The sequence below is a fragment of the Catharus ustulatus genome, chromosome 3 (assembly GCF_009819885.2).
Source record: "Catharus ustulatus isolate bCatUst1 chromosome 3, bCatUst1.pri.v2, whole genome shotgun sequence".
In the NCBI taxonomy this organism is placed as follows: Eukaryota; Metazoa; Chordata; class Aves; order Passeriformes; family Turdidae; genus Catharus; species Catharus ustulatus.
The window spans coordinates 106,161,487-106,183,642 of NC_046223.1; the positions used below are offsets into that span (position 1 = coordinate 106,161,487).

General features: G+C 36.4%; 1 protein-coding gene across 1 annotated transcript in view; it reads right to left on the reverse strand.

The window, feature by feature from the left end:
• Positions 1-22,156, reverse strand: part of NBAS (NBAS subunit of NRZ tethering complex) — a 161,479-nt gene that overhangs the window by 19,254 nt on the left and 120,069 nt on the right. The window contains exons 47-49 of the mRNA XM_033055335.1: positions 20,564-20,653; positions 18,139-18,334; positions 3,181-3,320 (exon numbers count right to left, since the gene is read on the reverse strand). Coding sequence (XP_032911226.1) covers positions 3,181-3,320; positions 18,139-18,334; positions 20,564-20,653 — 426 coding nt within the window. The remainder of the gene's footprint in view (positions 1-3,180; positions 3,321-18,138; positions 18,335-20,563; positions 20,654-22,156) is intronic.

Below are 22,156 nucleotides of genomic sequence, written 5' to 3' on the forward strand. Positions count from 1 at the left end.
TCCGAAGGAGAGGAGGAAAAAAAAAGATTAAAGTGTAAACAAACACATGAATACATATAGTTTTAACTTCATGTTTTCCTCTTTGCTCAAAAATTTGTTAATATAACTTGCTTTAAAATGAAATTGTTGAAAATACCACTAACAAAACAGTTCCTGTTCTTTACTCCATATCATCCTAAAGAAAGGCTTTTCAGGAACACAGATAAGATAAATACATACATAAACCCCTAGGCTGCTAAGCATAGCTGAACACTGTTCACGTGAAATTATGGAATGGGAGAGAAGAGAGAAGAATTATGACTGTGCAATTGCCTAGGAACCATAATAATTACTTTAGACTCTAAAAGAGTTATGATACAGGTATGACCTAAGTATTTGCAGAAATTTTAACTTCCAGGATTGCTAAAGTTGAAGAGGTGTTGATTTACCAAAATATGAGTATTGGTCTAACACTGATACTCAACTGTGACGGACAAAAGACTCTCTAACAATTTAAAGTTAGAAAAGGTATGTTTATTCAGTGCTGGGCAGCAGTGTGGGGTAACCCCTTAATATGCACTGCCAAATTACAGGTGGTCACAGAGTCTATTTATTGGCAAAAGGTTCAAACAAATACATATTCATAATACCAGCCCCTCCCATCCCCTGCTTCCTATGGTAATTAGCTTGAATAGCTATTAAGCAGCGTGGTTGGCTTCTTGAATTAAGTCTGGGGTTGTTTTTGTGGGGAGGGGTCTTAGGAGGAGGAAGTAAGGTGAGTCTTCCTCACCCTAACCTTTTCTATTAATGACAATACAAATGGCTTTTGGGGCAGCTCCAGTTTTGCAAAGAATGAGTTTCCGGTTGCAATTGTTTGTGTTCTTTGGACCTAACTACTAGTTTCATCCTTTCCCATTGCAAGCACAGGTAAGCAAACATAAATTGACAGACAATCAATTATTTCAGTTTCAGGTAACTATCTCAAGCCCAGTTTCTTTTAAGTAAAATCCTAATTTCTTTATGATTAGTGTTTCAGCGTCCCACCTCTGAAATTTGATCCACAGTTAGTTAGGACTACACCTTTTTTTTTTTTTTTATTCTTCACTTTAGGAAGTCAGACTGAAGGAACATAATACCATGAGGGAGATACAATTACATAATTTTTAATGTCCTTGGTAACAGAACAGTAGACAAGAACTGCCCATATACAAGGGTTCTCCTTTCACAAACTCTTTAGTCTTTCTATTCAACACAAAGAAAATGGTTTTGCTAATTGCAGCAGTATTTCAGTTGACACTTTGTTCTTTAAGTTTTGTTTTTTTGTTAAAGGCAGTGTGTAGATTAAAAAAAGTTTGACAGTTCCCACACACTGTGAGGCATCCAATTTTCAATTACAATCAAAACCAAAACTTAAAATGAAAGTTGAAATGTGAATGTGTGACAGTTCCTGTAGCACTCCTTGTAATTCCTAATGTCCTGAAGACAATTTTTGGCTTGTAAAACTGTCACTAAAGAATTTAGGTTAATGCTTACCCAGAAATTCCATACAAACTGCAAGCTTGAATGTGAAAAACCTTTACAGATTACCTTGTAACCCACCAGTTCTCTACATGTGCATAAGATAGTTACTTCTTTGAAAAAGATAAGCTTTAACATTTCTGAAAAATCAATGCACATAAACACTGCGTGTGAATGTAGTCCTCAAGTTAAAATAGGTTGTAATCAATACCCCTTAAATAATCCAAAAGAAACACCGTTTCATGACTCTAACCTAACTACTGTCTAGCTGGCAGCCAAAAATTAATATTACTGCTCTCTGAAAGATATGTGACTCTTGCCTCTCCAGTTTTATTTGAATCCTTACATTTTAGAAGTAATTAGCAGTTACAGAATACAACAGCTAAATTTTTTACTTTCAAATGTATTCAGAAAGTCACAGACAAAAACAAAAAACTGATAAAATATAATGTAGTCTGGATGTTCCAAATTGCTACTTCCAGTTAATATCCACTTTGATGGATGCAATTCTGAAGTCTTACAATTATTTTAATCTTAAATTGGTTTGGATGCTTTATTCAGAGACAGAAATAATAGGTAGTGGATCTAGACAAGAGAAGTGCCATACTGTGGTACAATTACCCTCCCAGACCTCCTGCAGACTGTCTGCCACATCCATCTGAATGTCACCTTTCAAAGGCCTTTCTCCAAAGTGTAACCTTGAATACAAAGAACAGTCAGAACTTTCTGTCCTTTTTATGTGTGGGAAACCAAGACATCCCTCTGGCTTCCCTGGACGGTTCGAGACCCAGGCAGGGGGCTTAGGAGCCTTGGCACAGTGCCCAGAACCCCTGTGCCTTTGATTTCTCTCCCTAGGAAAAATTACCACCCTTACATGAAGAATCACAAGTCAAAAAAAATGAGTATAAGTTAGATTATTATAAAGTGAAAAAGTAGGTTTTTAAGATTGTTTATAATAAGGGTCTGGGGTCAAGATGGAGGAATCTGGGAGTGCTCTGTCCTTTCTCCTTCTTCCTAGCACACATCTTTTAGGTGACGTTGGCACTTCTAGATTGGCTTAGAGTAGAACCAGACTGTACAATATAAGTGACAGGTATTGGAAGATAATTGTAAATAATGTCTACGTAGTTTATAGTATAAAAAGATAATGCCACCCCAAGGGCAGGCAGAGTGCCTGGGACTGATCTGCTGAATGGACCTCAGTTAGTCAGGGAAAGAACTTTTAGATTAGATAAAATAAACCACCTCTGGAAACAACAGAAGATGTCTCCTGACTCTTTGTCTGGCGCTCGGGCTGGGACACAGAGACTCTAAAACATACAGGTGGTCGGCTCAGGCTCCAGAGACACCACTGACCACATTTATGGACTGTTTATACTGCTAAAGACAAATGAAAAATATGTACCTTGAAATTTAAGATAAAACACTCTTTTGAGCAAGAGTTCAGGCAATAAAATGTTGTTTTGCTTTCCACCATGACACAGCCTACATATGTGTATATAGAGGTTTTACAAGAAACTGATTGATTCAATTCTGCTTTAAAAAAAAAATTTATTCCTCCCAGTATGACCAAAGGACACACTTTTACCAGCCATGTTTGAATTATTTGACTGAAAACAACATGATATCAAGCAGGAAGACTTTGAACTCTTTTCTTACACAGCTGTTCGGAGAAACACTCACCCATTGCTCCTGTCCATTGGCGGCCAAGCCTGAAGCAGCAAGACCAAGTGCTGAAATTCAGACAGACTTTGACTGGACTCCAGAAGTCCCAGGAAGAGATGGTATCTCTTTTCTTCATTTTCAATATCTGTTATCTCTACCTGAAGGAGACAAAAACCAACCAAACTAACTAACTAAACCAGATTTATTTTTTTCCCCCAGAAATCAATGATTTAAAAGCAATCGACAAATTATCTGTGAAGAACATCACTGTTCCAAAACAATGTAGGAAACACAGTGAACACAATTTTCTTGGAAACCCATTTTCTTAGCTCTCATTTTCAACTACATGCAAATAAAATGGGAGAGCACAGATGATGTGGAATGACTTAGGTGGACATTCCTAGAACAGTGTAATCCTCCACAAGTATATTCTTTGATTAGTTTAGAGGATCAGATCTCTGTCTTCTTCAAACAACCAAAAATTCCTTAAATTTCTTTTTCTCAATGTATAGACACATACACACATACGTATTTTCAAAGAATGACTACACCAGTGCTTTCCTAATATGTACTACCCTTAGTCACCCATGAAAACTCAATAGTTTGATCTGAATTTACAGCACCTCAGCTTTTGTCCCCTCGAAAAAGAGCCTTGAAAGATGCTTCTCAATTAATCTACCCAGCCAAGAACATTTGCTAACTAGTAATACAGTATTTCTCTGCACAGGTATTTGAACACCAGAGAACCAAAACCCCACTGTCCTATTAGCTCCCAGATAATTCTGTTTTGGGACAAGTGCCTATCTCTGTTGAAAATCTGCAGCTTTTGCCTGAACTTGAATTCACTCTAGCTGATGACAGGTTCTTTTAAAAGTAATTACTGCCTGCAGTTTCATGGTAAAAATGTGCAAGGTAAAAGGTCTGACTGTTGAAGGAAGGTTGCTGTAAATAAGAACCAACTTGCTACTAAATGAGAAGTTACTTCTGTTTAAAAGTTTGGATATCACAACAGGAGGGCTTTCACAAATGGAATAGCAATTCGCTGCCTACCTGACATACACAAGTTTTTGGAGTTTAACAATTATTTGTCACAATAACAAAGTAGCTCCCCCTGTATTATTAACACATTCTAACACTGAATTTTTCTTCCAGAGTTCAGAAACTTCCAGAATATCAAACACTTCAGTTCCATCTTATAATTCTGCTGAAGATACACAGCATTAAATGTTAACTTTTTCTGTTTCAGTCCAAGTAGTTCTAAGACATCAAACATGTACAAAGTTTTCCTCAGTTCTACCGCTACTCTGAAAGATTAAAGATCGCATCCCAATCTCTTCAAAGTGGCTCTGATACATCAAGGGCAAACTTTCAAAAGAGGGTGGAAAACAAACATTACTGATGCATTTATTGAGTTGCCTACATAATCTGTGACTTTAAAATATTTAGTGTTGAAAAACTGTTTGCCTCTGCCTCCAGAGTATATCTGAAAGCACCATACACTAAGGCATTTCAGATAGTGGAAAAATGTTTCCTAGATCTGTCCACTTGAAATATTTTTCTTTACTGCAAATGTCACATAGCAGACATCAGTTACCCACTTGCAATATATATACTTGATAATATAATATAATCCTAGATATTGAAATGACAAGGTTGAAAAGAGAACAGAGATAAGAAAGGAAAAAAGGGACAAAAGACATTACTCTCTCAAGTTCCAAAATACTTACCACCTTAGGAAATTAAGTACTAGCTAGACAACACAAGTTCTCATTCTGCTTACCCATCCTCAAAGCCCTTTTTCAGAAAGCTAGCTCTTTACACATTGAAACCAAGTACAGACCATTCTGGATGGTCCTCTGAGGACATTTGAGTACATCTTCACAAACAGCACATTACTTCAAAACACAACTAAATATTAAGATCTTTCTACTGATAACCACAGAAATGGCAATGAATGGCAAAGACAACATCAATAGAAGAGGAAGGCTGTCAGAGAAGGCCCCCAATTAGTAGCAGAGAGTAGACCAGACATCCTACTCAATGTGAACTGAATTCCAATAATTCTGCCTAATAATGCATCTTTACAGACTTGGGTTTACATTTTTTTTTTGAGCCTAATTAATCTAGCACCATAATTTTGTTTTGGACAGCTGAATCCTTGCAACATGATTGCTCATGACATAACACATACTAATTCAACTGAAGTCAACCAGAAAAATTACCTTTCTATTCTCAAACACAGAGCATTTCTGCAGCATTTCTCTCTCATGGATTTTTTTTCACGCCACCTATGTTTCTCATTAAGAGTAGTAAAAATAAAGTGAACTTCCTACAGTGTTAATGATTTGTGGTTTTTAAGAAGACTAGTGAAAAATCAGTCTTTTTATGGCATTTTAGATGCATGTCACTTCCATTTAACATGAAACTAGAGATTTCAGTGATAGTTCCTAGCTAGAAGGAAGTAATAGATTGAAACAGCACAAAGGAATGAGGTTTTAACTTATATTTACTATGTGTGTGTACATATATACATACATATATCTAGATAGATTGATCTCTATAAAACACACACAGAGAACTTAAGTTTTGCTCTGTATTACTGTCTTCACTTTCTAAGGGAGAGCAAAGTGTGGAAGCAGATACCTCCCACAGCAGAAACAGAGCATGTTCTGTATAAAAAGGTAGAAATTTCACCTTTACAAAGTGAAAGCTAGCTGAGATGAGTTGCTGTGGTAAGACAAGCCCCTTGTTTTCTTGTAATAACAGATTTTTTTAAAAATCCATTTTTATCTGAACACTCTCTTTGTAGCAATATTGGATGATCTATTCACATGACTGAATGCTGTTAACACAGGGTAAAAGGACATTATCACTCTGCTTCCCCTTCCTCCCTTTTTTTTTCAAAGCAAAACCCCAAAACATCTTTTGAAACCACCTCGAGGTTATCCATGCAAAGATAACCTGCCATGAATTGCTCAGAGCCCTCTCAACACAAGTGCCTGAAAAGAATCTGTCAATAAACAGAATAATGAGGCCCATAGCCAGGCATGAACTTCAGATGACCCCAAATAAATATTAAAAACAAACGGAAAAAAAAAAATCAAACAAACAAAAGCAAGGGCTTTCAGTTTTAACAACAGATTTGCTCAATTCTAACTTGATTCTCCTCAGTTTCAGGCAGTCTCTTTGGCAGAAGAGCACAGCTGGCATCATGTTTCTCATTAAAAGGCTGCACAAATATTTACCACAATGGGGAAGTCAATTAGGGGAATTAATTGTAGAAATTATACTCATGATAGATTATAAAACAAAATACAAATTAAGTAAAGCCAAACCTTATGTTAAACTGTTAAAACACACAATTTCCTTATTGAGGGACTACATATGTTCAGAATCGAAAATATACAAACATCTGCATATATTAATGTTCCTTCCAAAAATCATACAGGAAATTCACAAAGCAAAATACTGGCTACACAAACAGCGTGAGTTTGTCATAGTCTACAAGAGATTCAGTGTTGAATTTAAAAAATTGTGCACTTAAAACTTGTCCTCAAATAAATCCAAATTTTCTGCCTTACGATCAAATCTTTTGGACTTACTTTAAATCTTATAAGACTCTTTCCTCATAGATTAGATCCCATTAGATGCCCAAAATGTTGAAAGCACTCACTTTATTGACTTTAAATGCACAAAGTTTTGACTCGTCAGCATTGTTCTACAGATTTGTTATTGCTTCATACTCATCACCTGTGGTATGGATGGATGAGTTCAAACATGAAATGTTGCCTCCCCAGTTAGTTCTGTAGCTTCTGGAAACCTACAGTTTTACAAAAACTGAAAGATGATGCACTTGAAGACTGATAAAGGTAAATAAAACTGTGGAAATCATACATGACTGATAAAAAAAGCCTTTGGTGTGGCAGACTGAAGAATCAGTGGTTTAGTTTTGGTGTATTATCTCACTCCTGAAATTACAGTTAGTTTAAAACCATTTACAGCAAGTTTGGAATGTTGCTGTATCTGAACTCCATCCTTAAGTTAGATATCCACTAATGCAATGGTCTTCTGATCCAACATGACAGACACATCTGACAGACCTGTAAATGCTTTATTGCTAAAGCCATTTAATTTGACAATCTGACTGACTTGGCTGATGAGAGTGCCTTTTGTTTGGAAAAAAAATGGAAATGCCAATAAAAAGATCCAGTCAATTTAACCCTCTACTATCTCTGAGATAAAAGAAAAATGCTACTTTTGTATAAGAATGGTGAGCAGGAAAACTAATGCAGGCAGACCTCGACCTCCCTCTGCCCACTGGTATCTATTCTGCAAATTCTGTTTTACACTATGTTGGTGAGACAGTCACAGCTTTTATCAACAGATTTTGCAGACTACAAAGGAAAAAATGATAAGGATGTTCATAAATGAAACCAGAAAAATATTTTCCTATAATTGTTTGTTTATTGAGAAAAGCTATATCCATGCTTAAAAACAACTCACTATACTAAAGGAAGAAAAACTTGCTGTTACTAAGGAATGCAACCAAAAACTTACTGTTTTACATGATTATAAAATTAATTTTATTACATCTACCAGATGGTAAAGGTATTTTAAAATGTGTTCATGTTCGACACTGCAGCATAAATTTGAATTAATATGGCATTGAAAATAGAAAAACTAAGCAGGCATTTGACTGGTCCCTTATTGCTACAATAGACTTGCAATTTGTCAGAACTTCCTTGTAAAATGCACTGGATTTGTATATCTCCCCACGCCCCTGCCCAAGCTGTAGTGGTAGAGAATTCATCTGTGCTGAACCTCAGAATAATAGGCAGATGTGACATCAAAGATTTTACTCAGATTTGACATAGGGAACACTGATGTTAAAACTTCCTTCCAGTCATTAAACAGGGCTTAACATTGTTTATAAACAATGACTAAAAGAATCTGTAACAATTTGACTGCATTCCTGTAATTGCCATCTTGTTGTGCTGTTCATGGTTCAAAAATACAGCAGCCTTGTCCCAAGGAGTTTACAATCTAATTAATAAATCAGAAAAGAAAATACTGTCCTTCTTATACATCAGGCCAGTAAGGTTTGGTCACTGAATAAAGTAGTCTTTCCACGTTGCAGGTCATGCTGTAATCTGTCATTCCCTGTTCTGCTGGTATCTGAGATACTAGAAGCCTGCACAAATATCCTGAAACCTACCTCCTGTACAAGGCTGCAAAGTTAAATGTTTGTTACAAAGATATAAAAGACATATAAAATCACAAGCTAAATGGAAATTTTAAAGTCAATTATTCCCACTATGAACACAAACATCAAAAATCAGTAAAAAAAAAACCCCAAACACAATCTGCAACACTGTTCAACTGTTCCTGAAATTGCATAGCTACTGACTCTGCACATGTAAGATTAGGAGCTTTTAAAGACTATTAATTATTTCATTCTCTTCAAACTGTTTCAATATGCTAGAAATCCTATCAGCCTTAATGTTAAACAAATTTGTGATACAATGCAAAACCACAAGCACATATTAAACATCTTATTCAAGATCTTCAACGCCAGAGCAACAGTAAACCCTTTTTAAAGGCAAAGCCACAAGTTCTATACTCTGCAACACACTAACACACTACCAGTATCCCATTATTTCTCAACTGGGTTTTTTTTAAAAAAAGTCCAAATTAAACAACTTCTAAATTGTGATTGAGGGGGAAATCCTCCAGAACACAACAGGGTCAGGTTGGGAAGAGTAGTAACAGGCTTGGAAGAACAAACCACCAGATCACTCAGCCACCAGTCCACCAGCATATGGGCAAGGGCATGCAGGATGGAGAAAGTCAAGGGCAAAGAAACCTGTCAGCTTTAAACAGACCACTTTGATTTTACTTTCTCCATTTACCATAGTTCACAGTTTGATAATTCTACTTTCAACCCATCATGGTAAATGGAAACTTATGTGGTAGTAAGTCATAGTTGAGAGATGGCATGTTTTAAAAAAATAGTTCCACTGGCTTCACAAAAAGCTCCTGTATAATAACAGGATTTAGCTCTTGTTTATTGAAAAAACACAACAGATAAAACATGATCCAGTTTGCTGCAGATTAAATTCCCTTGCTTGAAAGCAGCTTTTTTGAAGCTATGCTTATAGAGTTACCCCAGTTAATATAAGGCAACAGTTTTATTAAGGAATAATTGCTTAAAAACAATACACTGAAACAAAAAAAAAAATTAAAAATTCACCAACCACATTCCAAGGACTGTGTCAGGGAGGTTTAGGCTGAATATTAGGAAATGGTTCTTCGCCCTGAGGATGGTTGGAGCAGGGCAGTGGTCACACCACAAGCCTGACAGAGCTCAAGAAGTGTTTGGACAATGCTCTCAGGCACAGGGTGACTCCTGGGGTGTCCTGTGCGGGGCCAGGAGTTGGACTCAATGATCAGGGGCTACTCTGACCTAGTTTGACAGACCAGAAAGAAGTGCCTGCTATCAAAACTACCATCTTAGAGTAATCTATTCAAAATTAAAATTAAACTCAAGCATTTTGCATGAACAAACTCTGTTTACAACTGTGCCTTATATCCCAGAGGAGGAAGAACTCTGAAGTCAGGCTTTCTTTCACTTTCCCAAGAGTTGCACTTCATATATTAAAACTATTACTGAATTCTGAGCACATATGCAAGCCTGCTGCATGCAGAAACTAAAGATATGCACATAATAGCACAGGCAAAATCCTGCTCAAATTAAAGCCAGTGTACAAGATAAGTAAGTTATAGGATTCAAGTTTAAAAACAAATCAACGAGAAGCCTACTGGTGATGAATCAAACTAAGGCTTAGCCACATGTTGCGTTCTTATAGAAATACCCAAGAACTTTCTTCTTCTGATTGATTTATATATTGTTCAATTCCTTATCTGCTTCATATGCAGCTCACTAAGAAATGCATATAGATTCAAGAAACACAAATGTGTTGCCTAATGCATAAAACTGAGTAACTCGTGCAGAAAATAAAATCCATTCATTTGTATTCTGCAGGAGACTATGTCCTAATCTGCAAATACATTTCAGCATAGAGAAAACCTCTGAGGACTGTACACAGATATTGGTAGGAAGAATAAGAGCAAATAATGAAAAAAAAAGATGCATTTGAAAGACTCCTATAGCTAGCTAGCTGGAACTGAAAGAGACAGGACTAACAGACGCTATTTAAATTGTATATTGACTAGGTGTCTGTTAATAGCAAAAATTTGGATGCATGTATAGCTAAAACTAACACCTGTTTAGTTTTATATGGGACCCACAAACATGTTAAGTAATCTTCTGCGTATGCACCAACTACTAATCACTGTTTCATAGCTCAGAATTCATGTATTATATACTCTAACATAGAGCAGACAACAGCATTGGAAGATACAACCTAGAAATGACTTTAATCTTTAAATACTTCTTTTAAGCTGGTAACTCAGCAGCAGCCATTTCCCTCCACACCATACACAAGTGGTTTTTAATTTACCCTTCTAATCACCACTACCATCAAGCAGCAGTATATCCAAAAGCTCACAGTATTCACTCCTATGTATAACTGCTGTCTTGATAACCAAAGTCTGAAACTCTTGCTAATAAAGCAAAATTCTTTTAAAAGCTGTTTACATGTAAATGAAATGTCAAAATTAGTACTTCCAAAATATCTTCCTGCAGACAGGCAAGACTAGCAAAGTCAAAGATATATTTCCAAAAAGAAAGATTCACACTAAACTAAGATACAGTCTTACAGGAACAAGAGGTTGTTGATGTCAACCCCAATTTTAAATAATATTTCAGCAATACTCTTTCAGTTAAAAAAAGGAACTGTATATTTTTAATGAAAAATTCCATTATTGTTTATCCGTATTTATGACCTAGGCCAGGAACAATTAAAATACCAGCTGGATTGTTATCACAAAATTACTTAAACTGTAAAAACTGAAATAAGTGAGTAGCTCTGTTGCAGCCATAAAAATAATCTGAATATGGTAGGCAGCATCACGCACCTGTCACACCAAATGGCATTACAAAAGCACTGCAGTTGGGTGATTTTCTTTTTGATTTGGTGTAGTTGCTGTCCTAGCGGTCACAGTCTTGATAGCTGTGTCCCTGAGTAACAACAGCAGCAATGTGGATATAAAGAACCCCTCACTCCCTCAATCAACACAAAATATCACAAATTAGTATAAAGTAAGAATTATTTTAAGAGTACCTGAGTGAGGGCCCTCAGATGATACAGAGTTTGAAGACTTCTAAATAAGAATTGTCAACTAGCATCATGACTAATAGAATAAGAAAACTGTTTGGAAAAAAGGACAGCATCTACTGTCACAGTTATTAATAAAAAATACTAATTCAAGATACTAAGACAATAATACCCAAAGAAAACCAGTTTTACAATTTACTTATATTTTCAGAGGGCTTAGAACAACATTGCTGACTAGAAATCACTGAAGAACTTGATCTACTAAGAGGAAAAAAAACCAAAAAATGCAAAAAAACTCCCCAGTTTATGATTAAATAGTAAAGGTAAAAAGTAGAATTTCTCATGGGTTTATGGCTACTTCTTTGTTTATGTTTTGGGGAGACTGCAAGCATTGAAAAGACAAAAAAGCAAATAAATGATGGTCAAGGCTAGTTTATGTCAAAAGAAACCTCCAATAGACTAAAAAAAAAAAAAAAAAGTCTAGGGTAAGTAAATGACTATATGATGGCAAATAAAATGTAACAATGGTAAAACTACTGCATTTTAAAATATGCTAAATAAGCCTAATGAAGTCAAAGCAGTAACCTGACTCTCACTGAAGGAAATCCAGAGACCTCTGGCTGATGTACAGATGAAGTCAAGAGAGCATTCAAGGTATTGGGATGCATAACCACGGACTGTTAATTTCCACAAGGACAGCACATCCACTTCTCCAATTACCTTTCTCAGAAGGTGTACTATATATCACAGTGGGCTCTGAGATAGAAGAGAGGCTACTTACAGAGAGAAAAAGCTGTGGAGGAGGTGGTGTGACTGGAATTGGTTAGTTAGAGTAAACAACAGGAGAAGGGATAAAGTGTAGTGAATAGAGAACTTGATTTTCTGGATTTTAATATCCTAAAAATCCACAGAATGTAACAAATCACATAAAAAGGTTAAGTCATAGAAACACAGAATGGTCTGGGTTGGAAGGGACTTTAGAGATCATCCAGTTCCAATCCCACTGCCATGGGCAGGGACACCTTCCACTAGACCAGGTTGCTCAAAGCCCCTTCCAAACTAGCCTTGAAACACTCCCAGGGATGGGGATCCACAACTTTTATGGGTAACCTGTTCCAGTGCCTCACCACTCTCACAGCAAAGATCTTTTTTCTACCATCTAGTTTAAACCTACTCTCTTCCAGTTTGAAGCCATTCCCACCTGTCCTGTCACTTCAGGCTCCTGTCCATCTATTTTGGTGGCTCCTTTCAGGTACTAGAAGACCAAATTTAGGTCACTCCAGAGCCTTCTCTTTTCCAGGCTGAGCAATCCCAACTATCTCAGTCTTTACTCACAAGAGAGGTGTTTCATCCCTCAAATCATCTTGGTGGCCTCCTCTGGACTCACTCCAACAGGCTGATAGCCTTCTGCTCATGGAGACCCCAGAGCTGGATGCAGCACTGCAGGTGGGGTCTCAACAGAGCAGAGCAGAGGGGCAGAATCCCCTCCCTCCCCTACTGCTCATGCTGCTTTGGACACAGCCCAGGACACTTTTGGATTTCTGGGCTGCAAGGACACATGGCTGGGTCATGCCCAGCCTCTCACCCACAGCACCCCCAAGTCCTTCTCAGCCAGGCTGCTCTGGATCTGTTCATCCTCCAGCCAGTCCAGGTGCAGCACCAGCACTTCGTCTTGCTGAAGCTCATGAGGTTCCCATGGGCTCACTTTTTGAGCTCCCAGGTCCCTCTGGATGGCATTCCTCCTTCAGAAAGTTTCAGTATCTTTTATGCTCAGTGATGCACGGTGTGTACTAATGCCGAAAATCTAGCGAGAGATACCCAAGGTTCAATCACAGTTTATCCACTGACTTTTTTGAAACGTAGTAACAGAAGTCTGATTATATCACTAATAAGCTCTTAATTTTTCTGACACTGGGATCAAAGCTGAGTATACAGCATTTCAACCGTTCTACACTTACACCTTCATTACAAAAAACCTATTAGGGAAAGTGAATTATCCCCCATGAATCCACTTCAGAGCATTCTTACCTTCCTCTGAAGCAACTGCTACTGGTCACAGCACTGCAGTGCCCCAGGCTCAATTCAAAACTTGTGTGCACTCAAGCTATACTACTTTTCTCTCCACTTTGTCTTATCTGCTATACTTGTGTAGTTAATGGAAAATATTTCATTTGCATCTAAAAGTATTTAATTAATCATGCTACAATTTATGTTCTCCCCTCCTGCAAAAACTCACGTTTTCATATGGATAAATTGCATCTTCAAGGAATGGAAATTAGTGTTTTAAAATATTAATTAAAACTTAAATTAAATTTCTTAAGCTTAATTTTTATGCATTACCAGTAGAGAAACAATGTCTCTAGAATTATAAACAACACCGTAACAAATTTACTCAGAGTTGATAGGTACATAAATCTTTCTTCTAATTAAGCATTTTTCACAAATAAAAGATGGCTGAGGATGAAATAGATACAGTTCCTTCACTTGTATTTTGCTAGATCAAGCTAAATACAGGTCATTGTCACCCGAGAAATGGCTTCAGCAAAATGACTTCTCGTGTTTAAATATCTGACATGAGAAGAGGAAATGAAAAAAAGCTGAAAATCACTGGACACTGACATTCCCATTGAGACCATTCTTAACGAAGTACTATGAAGAAGCACCATGGAAAAAGATACATATTTTTCCTTAACAGGGAAAAGAAGAACAAAAAAGCAATGGAGTCTTGACAGTCACCCCAAGTTCTCAGAAAGTCAATGCAGACATTACTAAGATTGCTGAGACACAAATTTGTATATGCCACACACTGACTGCCATATAGGCAGGAAGGAAGGAAAACGTGTTTTGTACATCCCACACACAGAACACCAATTAATCTGTCAATTTTTCAAAGCTAAACTTTAGAAAAAAAATAAATAAGAGAAGTGCCCAAAGTTACAATTTGAAATCCTTAATAGACATCCCTTCCAATTTTCAAAAACATTCAGCCCTCAGCAGCTCTCTATACCCCAAGATCATGAAACAACCGTAATATAACAATACGAGGGGGAAGGCTAAATGAGATTACCTTCTCTAAATGACAAAGCTATTTGCATTTAAGTGGCATGCAAGTACTAATTACATTTTACATTTGCATAATAATGAAACAATCCTTTTAAGAACAGGTGTGTCTTGCAGAAGCTTCACAATGAATAACTTCGTATCTTAAAGTAAGCCTTGGTTTACTTACAGGAGCTTTGCTAGTGCCACTGTAACTTCCTGGGGCAAACCCTAACTCACTTCTGTAACTGATGTCTTGTCACTGAGCTGAACAGCCAAGTACACACACACACATAACCTCTTAGCTCACACTTTAGGCTTGTTAGACACTACTGAGTCATTACAGACTATATTTTATATATTATTTGAAAAGAAATGGATTTCCCATCTTATATAAATAAAGATAAATTTTGATACCAACATTCTAAACAATGTCTTTTTTCCCCACCAACGTTTTTTAATATATAAAAGTCAGTATTTTGACCCATATTTTTCATGCACCAGTTAACTAGAAAATTACAGAACCTGAAGAGCTCAGATAAAATTCATCAAGGGGATTAAAACAAGGCATGCCTCCTCCTCCTCCATAGTGTGGGATGCTACTGGAATGTGAATTAAAGACTCTCAAGCCTTTGAAAAATGAGGACCCCTGAATTTTTAATTTTGTTAACTAATCATTAGAGAACTGGAAATCACTGTGTTTCAGAGTGTTTGATAGGTAGCTGCTTCCATAAAGTACATTTTTAATTTTGTAAGAGCTGGCCCGTTTCCCAGTACATTGATTTGTGGGACCACTACTTACAGCACCTAGAGCATAATTAAATATTAAGTCCCTCCTTGATGTATGCAAAGTCTGTCTAAGAGGATTAGTAGACACACTAAGGGTGGCTTTCACACGTTTTCTGGTAATTGAACACTGCAATATCATTAAAATTATCTTTATTAAATAGAAATCCACATTCATACTTACTAATATCTGCTGTCCCTTTTTGTGCCAAGGAATGGTAGAGAAAAAGAGGGATGCCCTAAAAGCATGCAAGAAATGCCAAGCAAGGAATAATACAGCAATCTGGAAGCAAGATAATTAACACATTTTTGATCTATTTGCAATTTAAAATTCATTAAAAAACCCTGAAGACCAACAAACTTTAAACACATTCCTGTAAAATCTAAAACCAGCATTCAATCCATAGCCCCCTCCCATCCCACTTATTTTAAATGTGATTTTTAAAAAAATTATTTTGCTGGATGAGAAAGGAACACCAAATTCATAAAGGTGTAGTGGTGCTAGATAAAGGGATGCCTACAGACAAGGCAGGCTGACTGACATAGTTTGAAAGATGAGATTCCTCCTGTCTACTTCTTCATTCAGGATTACTCACAACCTGATTAAACTTTTAACTTGTCCTTCAATACTCTGTTCTGTAAAAGAGGGTTGCTTTTAAAGGTCTTTGCACCTGAAGCGTGAACTTGCACAAGAAAATTGTGTCTTAACCATAATGCTCTGCCAAAGCTCATACAGAAATCTCTCTTTACTTTTCAGCAGCCATGTAAGCACTGACTTCTGCAGGGTTCTTGCTCCACTAACGTACCTGAAGGACTGGGAAATGCACAGTTTTCAATCTGCTATTTTATGAAGACATTTTCCTTGTTTGTTAATTTACAAAATATGCAAACTTAATACTCAAACAAGGCCATCACTTGCTTTTCTATCAGTTTATAGACTAGTATTTGGTATCAGCTGACTAAAAGAGGAAAAAATTCCAAAATAAATAGTCTACATCTAAGACCACTTATTTGTTTTCTGGGACATTTGTGAAGAACTCTGAATTTCAGTGACAGGCATCTAATGGACAAAACAACATGATTCTTCTGTCTAAATAACACATTAGTTACCTAGCACAAAATATTTGAAGAAAAGAAAGAGTTCTTACCAACCACACTGAACTTCAGCTGATATGAAAACGAGAATAACCTTTAATATATTCCAACAGGACTCTTTAAACTGCATTCTGTAGCAAAAACTGGGGTGCATAAACAATGTATATTTAAGCACTGCTTTCACTATTGTCAAGCATGAAAGCTATTTCCACACTCAGCTAAATAATAAATAGTATATACAGAGAAATTAGTGTTACAGTGTTATGTACATATTTTCATACAGTTAACTCTTGAAAGGTTTGAGCTTATCTAATGCATTATTCAAGCTTTTTTACATGTCTTCTTGCATTTGCTTACTCATCAGCCAAAGTGTAAAGTACTGAAGTGATCAGTAACTCTGTGTTGTCAGTACAAACTTGTTCCCTCACAAAAAGAAAACCAGGTTTTCCTGCTTGAAACTAGGCAGATTCTAATAATCCCTTCAGGAAACAGAAAGTAACTAATTATATGGAGAGGTCTAAACAGGTTGGAAGACTGAGCCTGCAAAATTTGCACAAGGTTTAACAGCTGTGCTGCACCTGGAACAGCAGAGGAGGGGACAGGAGAGCTGTGGCTCTGCTGAGGGAGCCCTGGGGTTCTGGTGGGCAGTAAGCTACACATGAGCCAGCAGCATATGAAATGCATTCAATTAAGTCCTAAAATTTGGTTTTGCAACCAAATGGATGGGTGGTTTTTTTTGTGAAGTCATATACATTCTGACTTACAAGATTATGGGAGAAAACAGAAGTTTCATAAATATTTAGGGTAAAATCACAATGTAATGAGTCTCATAAGGCTTCTGTCAAATACAGGTTATTTTCCTGTCTTCTACAAACATGGCCAAAAGCTATTACCTACCTGTAACTTCTTTCTTAAGATATACTCTAGCTGAATGCTTTATAATTGGAAATGGTTTTGAATTGGAAAGCAAGTCACGGGCAACACAAATACTGACAAAGGATTGAACTGAAGATGAAGAATGCAATCACAGACACCTGAATAGTAGTTGAGGAGTTAAATGCTGGTATTACTGTAAATACAAGAGAAAAAGTAATTTACAAAGAAGCCAAGAGATAAGTACTTTCTTTTCCTTTTAAGATTTTTATTAGGATTGCTCCTTTGGATGAATTTAGCACAGCAAGTCAAAACTGAGATATTGCTTTCGTTTTATATGAATATAAAGTGGGTTTGTTCATAGATTTTTTTGGGAAGTATTAGAAATATTCTATTTTTGTTCTGTAAGGTCTTGGCATGGGGGGAGGCACTTAGAAAATGAACAAAAAGTAACTCTGCTTCTTAACAATTCTGAAAGCAGCAAGAGCTATTCACATGATTTCAAAACTGCTAGACATTAATGCAACAACATTTAAAGACTCAAGGAGAAAAGAGTCAGTGGCCAGTAATTGTCATTTGAATTCTGAGTGTGAAAACAAGTAGAAGATAAAGAAAGAAGAAAAAATTGACAGAAAAAATGGTCAGAAAAGAAAGAAGGTACAGAAACATCCAAGTCAATGTTTGACATGGAGGAAAATCACTAGCATTCAATAAAGTTCAGTATTATGCACTCCTGATCCTAAACAAAAATCAGAGAAGTCCATTACCTTTCTATAACTGTTTTTCAGAGAATCAGAATGTATCAGAAACTTGATTTAAAAAGGAAAGTAGGATTAGCTTCCAGACAACAGGATGCATCACAATTATACACTGCAGACCATTTCATTATGTAATCCTCACACAGAAACAGTCTAATGCTGTAATTCGCAGGTATCAGTATTAATACCTTTGTTTGAGGCCAGCAAGCTCTGAGAACAGCCTGGGTCCTGAAATACACAAGTAGCTTGCTGTCTTCATCACTGAGATGGAAGGCTTGCTCCAGAATTTGCAATACCCTGATGCGAGGCTTCACTGCCAGGGAGTCATCACCACAGAAAGGTCTCAACCACTCCAGAAGGTCCTCTGAAGAAACTATTTTCTCCCTGTAATTAAACAATAATTAAACAGTCTCAGGTAATAATCCTAATGAAAATACTACGTGCATTTTTAAACCTTAACAAGCACATTCAATATGTAAAAAAATATGTAACACCAGGAAATCTGGTGTTTAGATCTGTGAAGCTCTGACCTCTGTGAGGCTGCAGGGAAACTGGCCCTTGTAAATCACGGTGCCAAGGCTGTGTGGCATAAGAATTTCCAGACTTCAAATAACCATGTAATACCATAGCAATCCATCTGAACACTTAGAATATTCTCCTACAAACTACCCTGCTGCCATACAATGGTGCTGGGTTGCAGCATCTGGAAATCCAAGTCTTTTCAGGTGTCTGGGCCTGACTGATGATTGTACTATCACACCATCTGACTTTATGGAAAACCAGCTTGAATGCTTGCATTTTTAGTATGACATTTTTATCTCTGAATGCTTATTCATACTGTCATCCTGCACTCTTTTTCTTCCTTCACAAGCCCTTTCTTTCCATTCCACAAAAATTGTTTTCTCCCAGTTTTTCCCTAGTCTTATCTTTCTTTTCCTGTACCATCTCTAGCCAGTTTGTTCATTCTAAGTTCTTAGCATGATAATGCTTGAAAATGCCCAACGTCCTTAGAAAGAAAAAATGAGAGATGTTACATCCCTCAACTTTGGGGTTGAACTTTGTTAATTATAAAAACTCTTGAGTACTTAATTTGATTCAGAAGGTGAGTTATATCAAATACATTCTAACTATGTGGAAGCATTCACAGTTCACAGATAACTGTGAACTGACCAACCAGTTCACAGCTGGAGACAGAATAATCAGTGATGTCCCTCAGAGGCTATGGACTAACAGGTACTAAATCAATAAATGCTGTTTTAACTTTCAGTCATATTTTAAACTCCAGTAAACTTTCTTCTTAAAACAATGAAGTCAAGCAAGTGGCTCCTGGTGGAGTGTGATTTGTAACTAATGTTCCCTTATTTTTCTTAACGAGAAAGATGGGAAAGTAATATGAGACAGAAAATACCAAGTTAACCTGTCTTGCAGCTAGGAAATAATAAACATTGACATCTGAGGTTTTCATCTTACAAGAATTTCAATTTTACTTAGGCTTTATATTGTCTGAATAATGCTGTTAGCTCAGAACTCCAGCTGAACAGGTGGCATTCAAACTATAAATTACAAGTTTGGGAATTAAAGGGACTTGCTGGAATATTTCAAGAGTTTGTAGAGGTTGCACTTGATGCTTATATGTATTTTCCTCAGGAAAATACTTCTGTTTTGTAAATTGAGTCACTCAATTTTAAGGTAATAAATAAGTATTTAAAGGAATAGAAACAACCTCTTGCAATATAATTTCTTTCACTCCAGCTTATTGTTTTAGCAGTTAAATGTTGATGAAGTATACAAATAAAACACCCCAGAAAGTGCATCTCAGAATAAAATAATACTGACTCATCTACTGTACCTTAGAATACTGCAAATTATATTTCCTGTAAATTTTTACATCAGTTCAGTCTACTTCAGTACCCAACATTCAATTAATTTAATTTCATTGGAGAAGCCTCAAAAAATAGTGCAACTGTTTTTGTGTGGCTACCATAAAGTATGAGATTTTATTACACATTAATTCTTTCTTTGTACATCTGGGGAGAAAAAGCTTTTTTTGTTTGTTTCCTCCTTGTCTTTATAGGGAGTGAAATGGAAAATGTCAGTGAGACATACACGCCATTATGGGATCAGAAGTAAGGACGTTCCAAAAAGAGGAGAAAAAATGTGGTGAAGCATCATATACCATTTGAGAAATTCTTTCTGCACTATACCTTACAATATGGACAAACTTGGATATCTAAATTCAGGTATCTGAAAGTGAATCATAATTATTTGAAATTTATCAATAAATTGAAACAAAAGCAGTGACATGCTCCTGGTGGATACACAATCTGCAGTAATCACAACTGAAAAACCATTTTCTCATTTCACTGTAATACAGTTATCAAAATTTTAGGTTCAGTGCTTTCTTCCAAATGATCAAGTTAAGGCTTCTGTCAGGGCTCAGATTGTGAACACGAAAAATTATACCCCCTTCCAGAATAAAGTCTTAGAAAATTAAGTGCAAACCTACAATATATATCCATGAAGAAAAATCATCCATATTCAGTATTGTACCTTCAAAGCTTTCATAAGACGCTTCTTGCAAACTCTTACCCAAGGAACACAAGAAGCTCTTACCCTTTTTCAACGCTTGCATGCACTGCAGAAATTATACCTTCAAGAATTCCAAGTGGATCTTTCTCTGTTGTAGATGAGTCACCATTTCCACTATTAAGGGAAGACAAAGTTACCATTAAAATGGCCCTTAATACTGTATCTCATTGTATGCACCTGTAGGATTTATATGAATTGTTCAATAATTATAAAAATGTTCTATTTTGATTTCTTAACTAGTACCTTTATTTTTATGTCAGAGTAATGAAAAAAGTAACAAGAAAGAGTGGGAAAAAATACTAAACTTTTAAATGAAATTGAAAGGAAAATCAAAGTTTAGTGCTTCTAACACAGATTAACAAGGTCACCTGAATATTCACTTATAATCTCACGATCTTAAAGATCAATATGAACTAAACAGACCTAAAGTTATACATAATTGTCACCATCTTCTTTGTCTGAATCCTCTTGCAGTATCTCTGTTGGCTTAAGTTAGCTCAACTGTAACCTGAGTCAGTAGTATCCTATCTGCTGATTTCTCTGGGGTCAAGCCCCCATGGAACAGCAGCCTCTGTGCACGTGTGGAATAGAAAAATGTCCATCATTCCCATCAGATATTTCAGTTAAAATACAGTTTTCTTCTGGAGTTTAGCAACAGGCTGTAAAAATTGGGTGAAAAAAAGAAACAAACAACTCAAAGCCACTCTGGTAGGAAAGCAAGCTTTGCTCCTAACTCAATGAAAATGACATTTTCAGCTAAGGTTTTTCATTAAACAGACTCAGTGCTGGGAGAGAGAGAGATTTTGCCCTAGTGCTCCAACAAACCACACAGTGTCTCCCTACGGAAACCACTGTGATGGCAATGACACCTGGATGAACTGGAAAAACAACAGCTTTGCCTGTCTTAGTTTGTCAAAACTGCATTAGAAAAAGAGGGAAAAAAGGCAAAAAGTTACAAGTTATCTGACTGCAGATGATTCAAAAAACCCAGAGAAAAAGTGTATTTTCCCTATAGCTCATCACCATATCAAAGCTCTTCTGCCACTAAAAACATCAGCCTCTTCCTTGATCTGCTTTCACCAATAACAAATGCATGCCCAGACTACTTTGACTTTTCTAAAGCCAAAGTACAACACAGCTGATATAACCATGATATTCCAAAGTTTTTTTTTTCAAGAGTTAGAGACTATTTACAATTTTGTCATTTATTACATCATTAAGATAAACATATTTCCTAGACAATGATTATGTCATATGGCATAGAGACCTAAATCTTTATAACCTTTAATGTCTTCATGCATTCAGAATTCTCATCTTTCCTATTTTTATTTTAGTAAGTGGCCAGCTCTCCAGTGAACAACACTGAATTAAAAATCAATATGACTCTATTCAGACCAGATGCAAGACGATTTGCTGCATGATGAAAATTTACCATACTCATTGTAAATTATTATATTGCACTCCTAAATTTTGAAATAGGAGTAGAAGGCTGTTGACACTGGTGTCTTTCTCAAAAGATACCATACATATGACCAACAGAAATGCTGTTCTTAGTACCAATATTACCATATGGTAGCTAAATAACTTTTTTAAGAGTGAAGCTTAAATCTAGATATT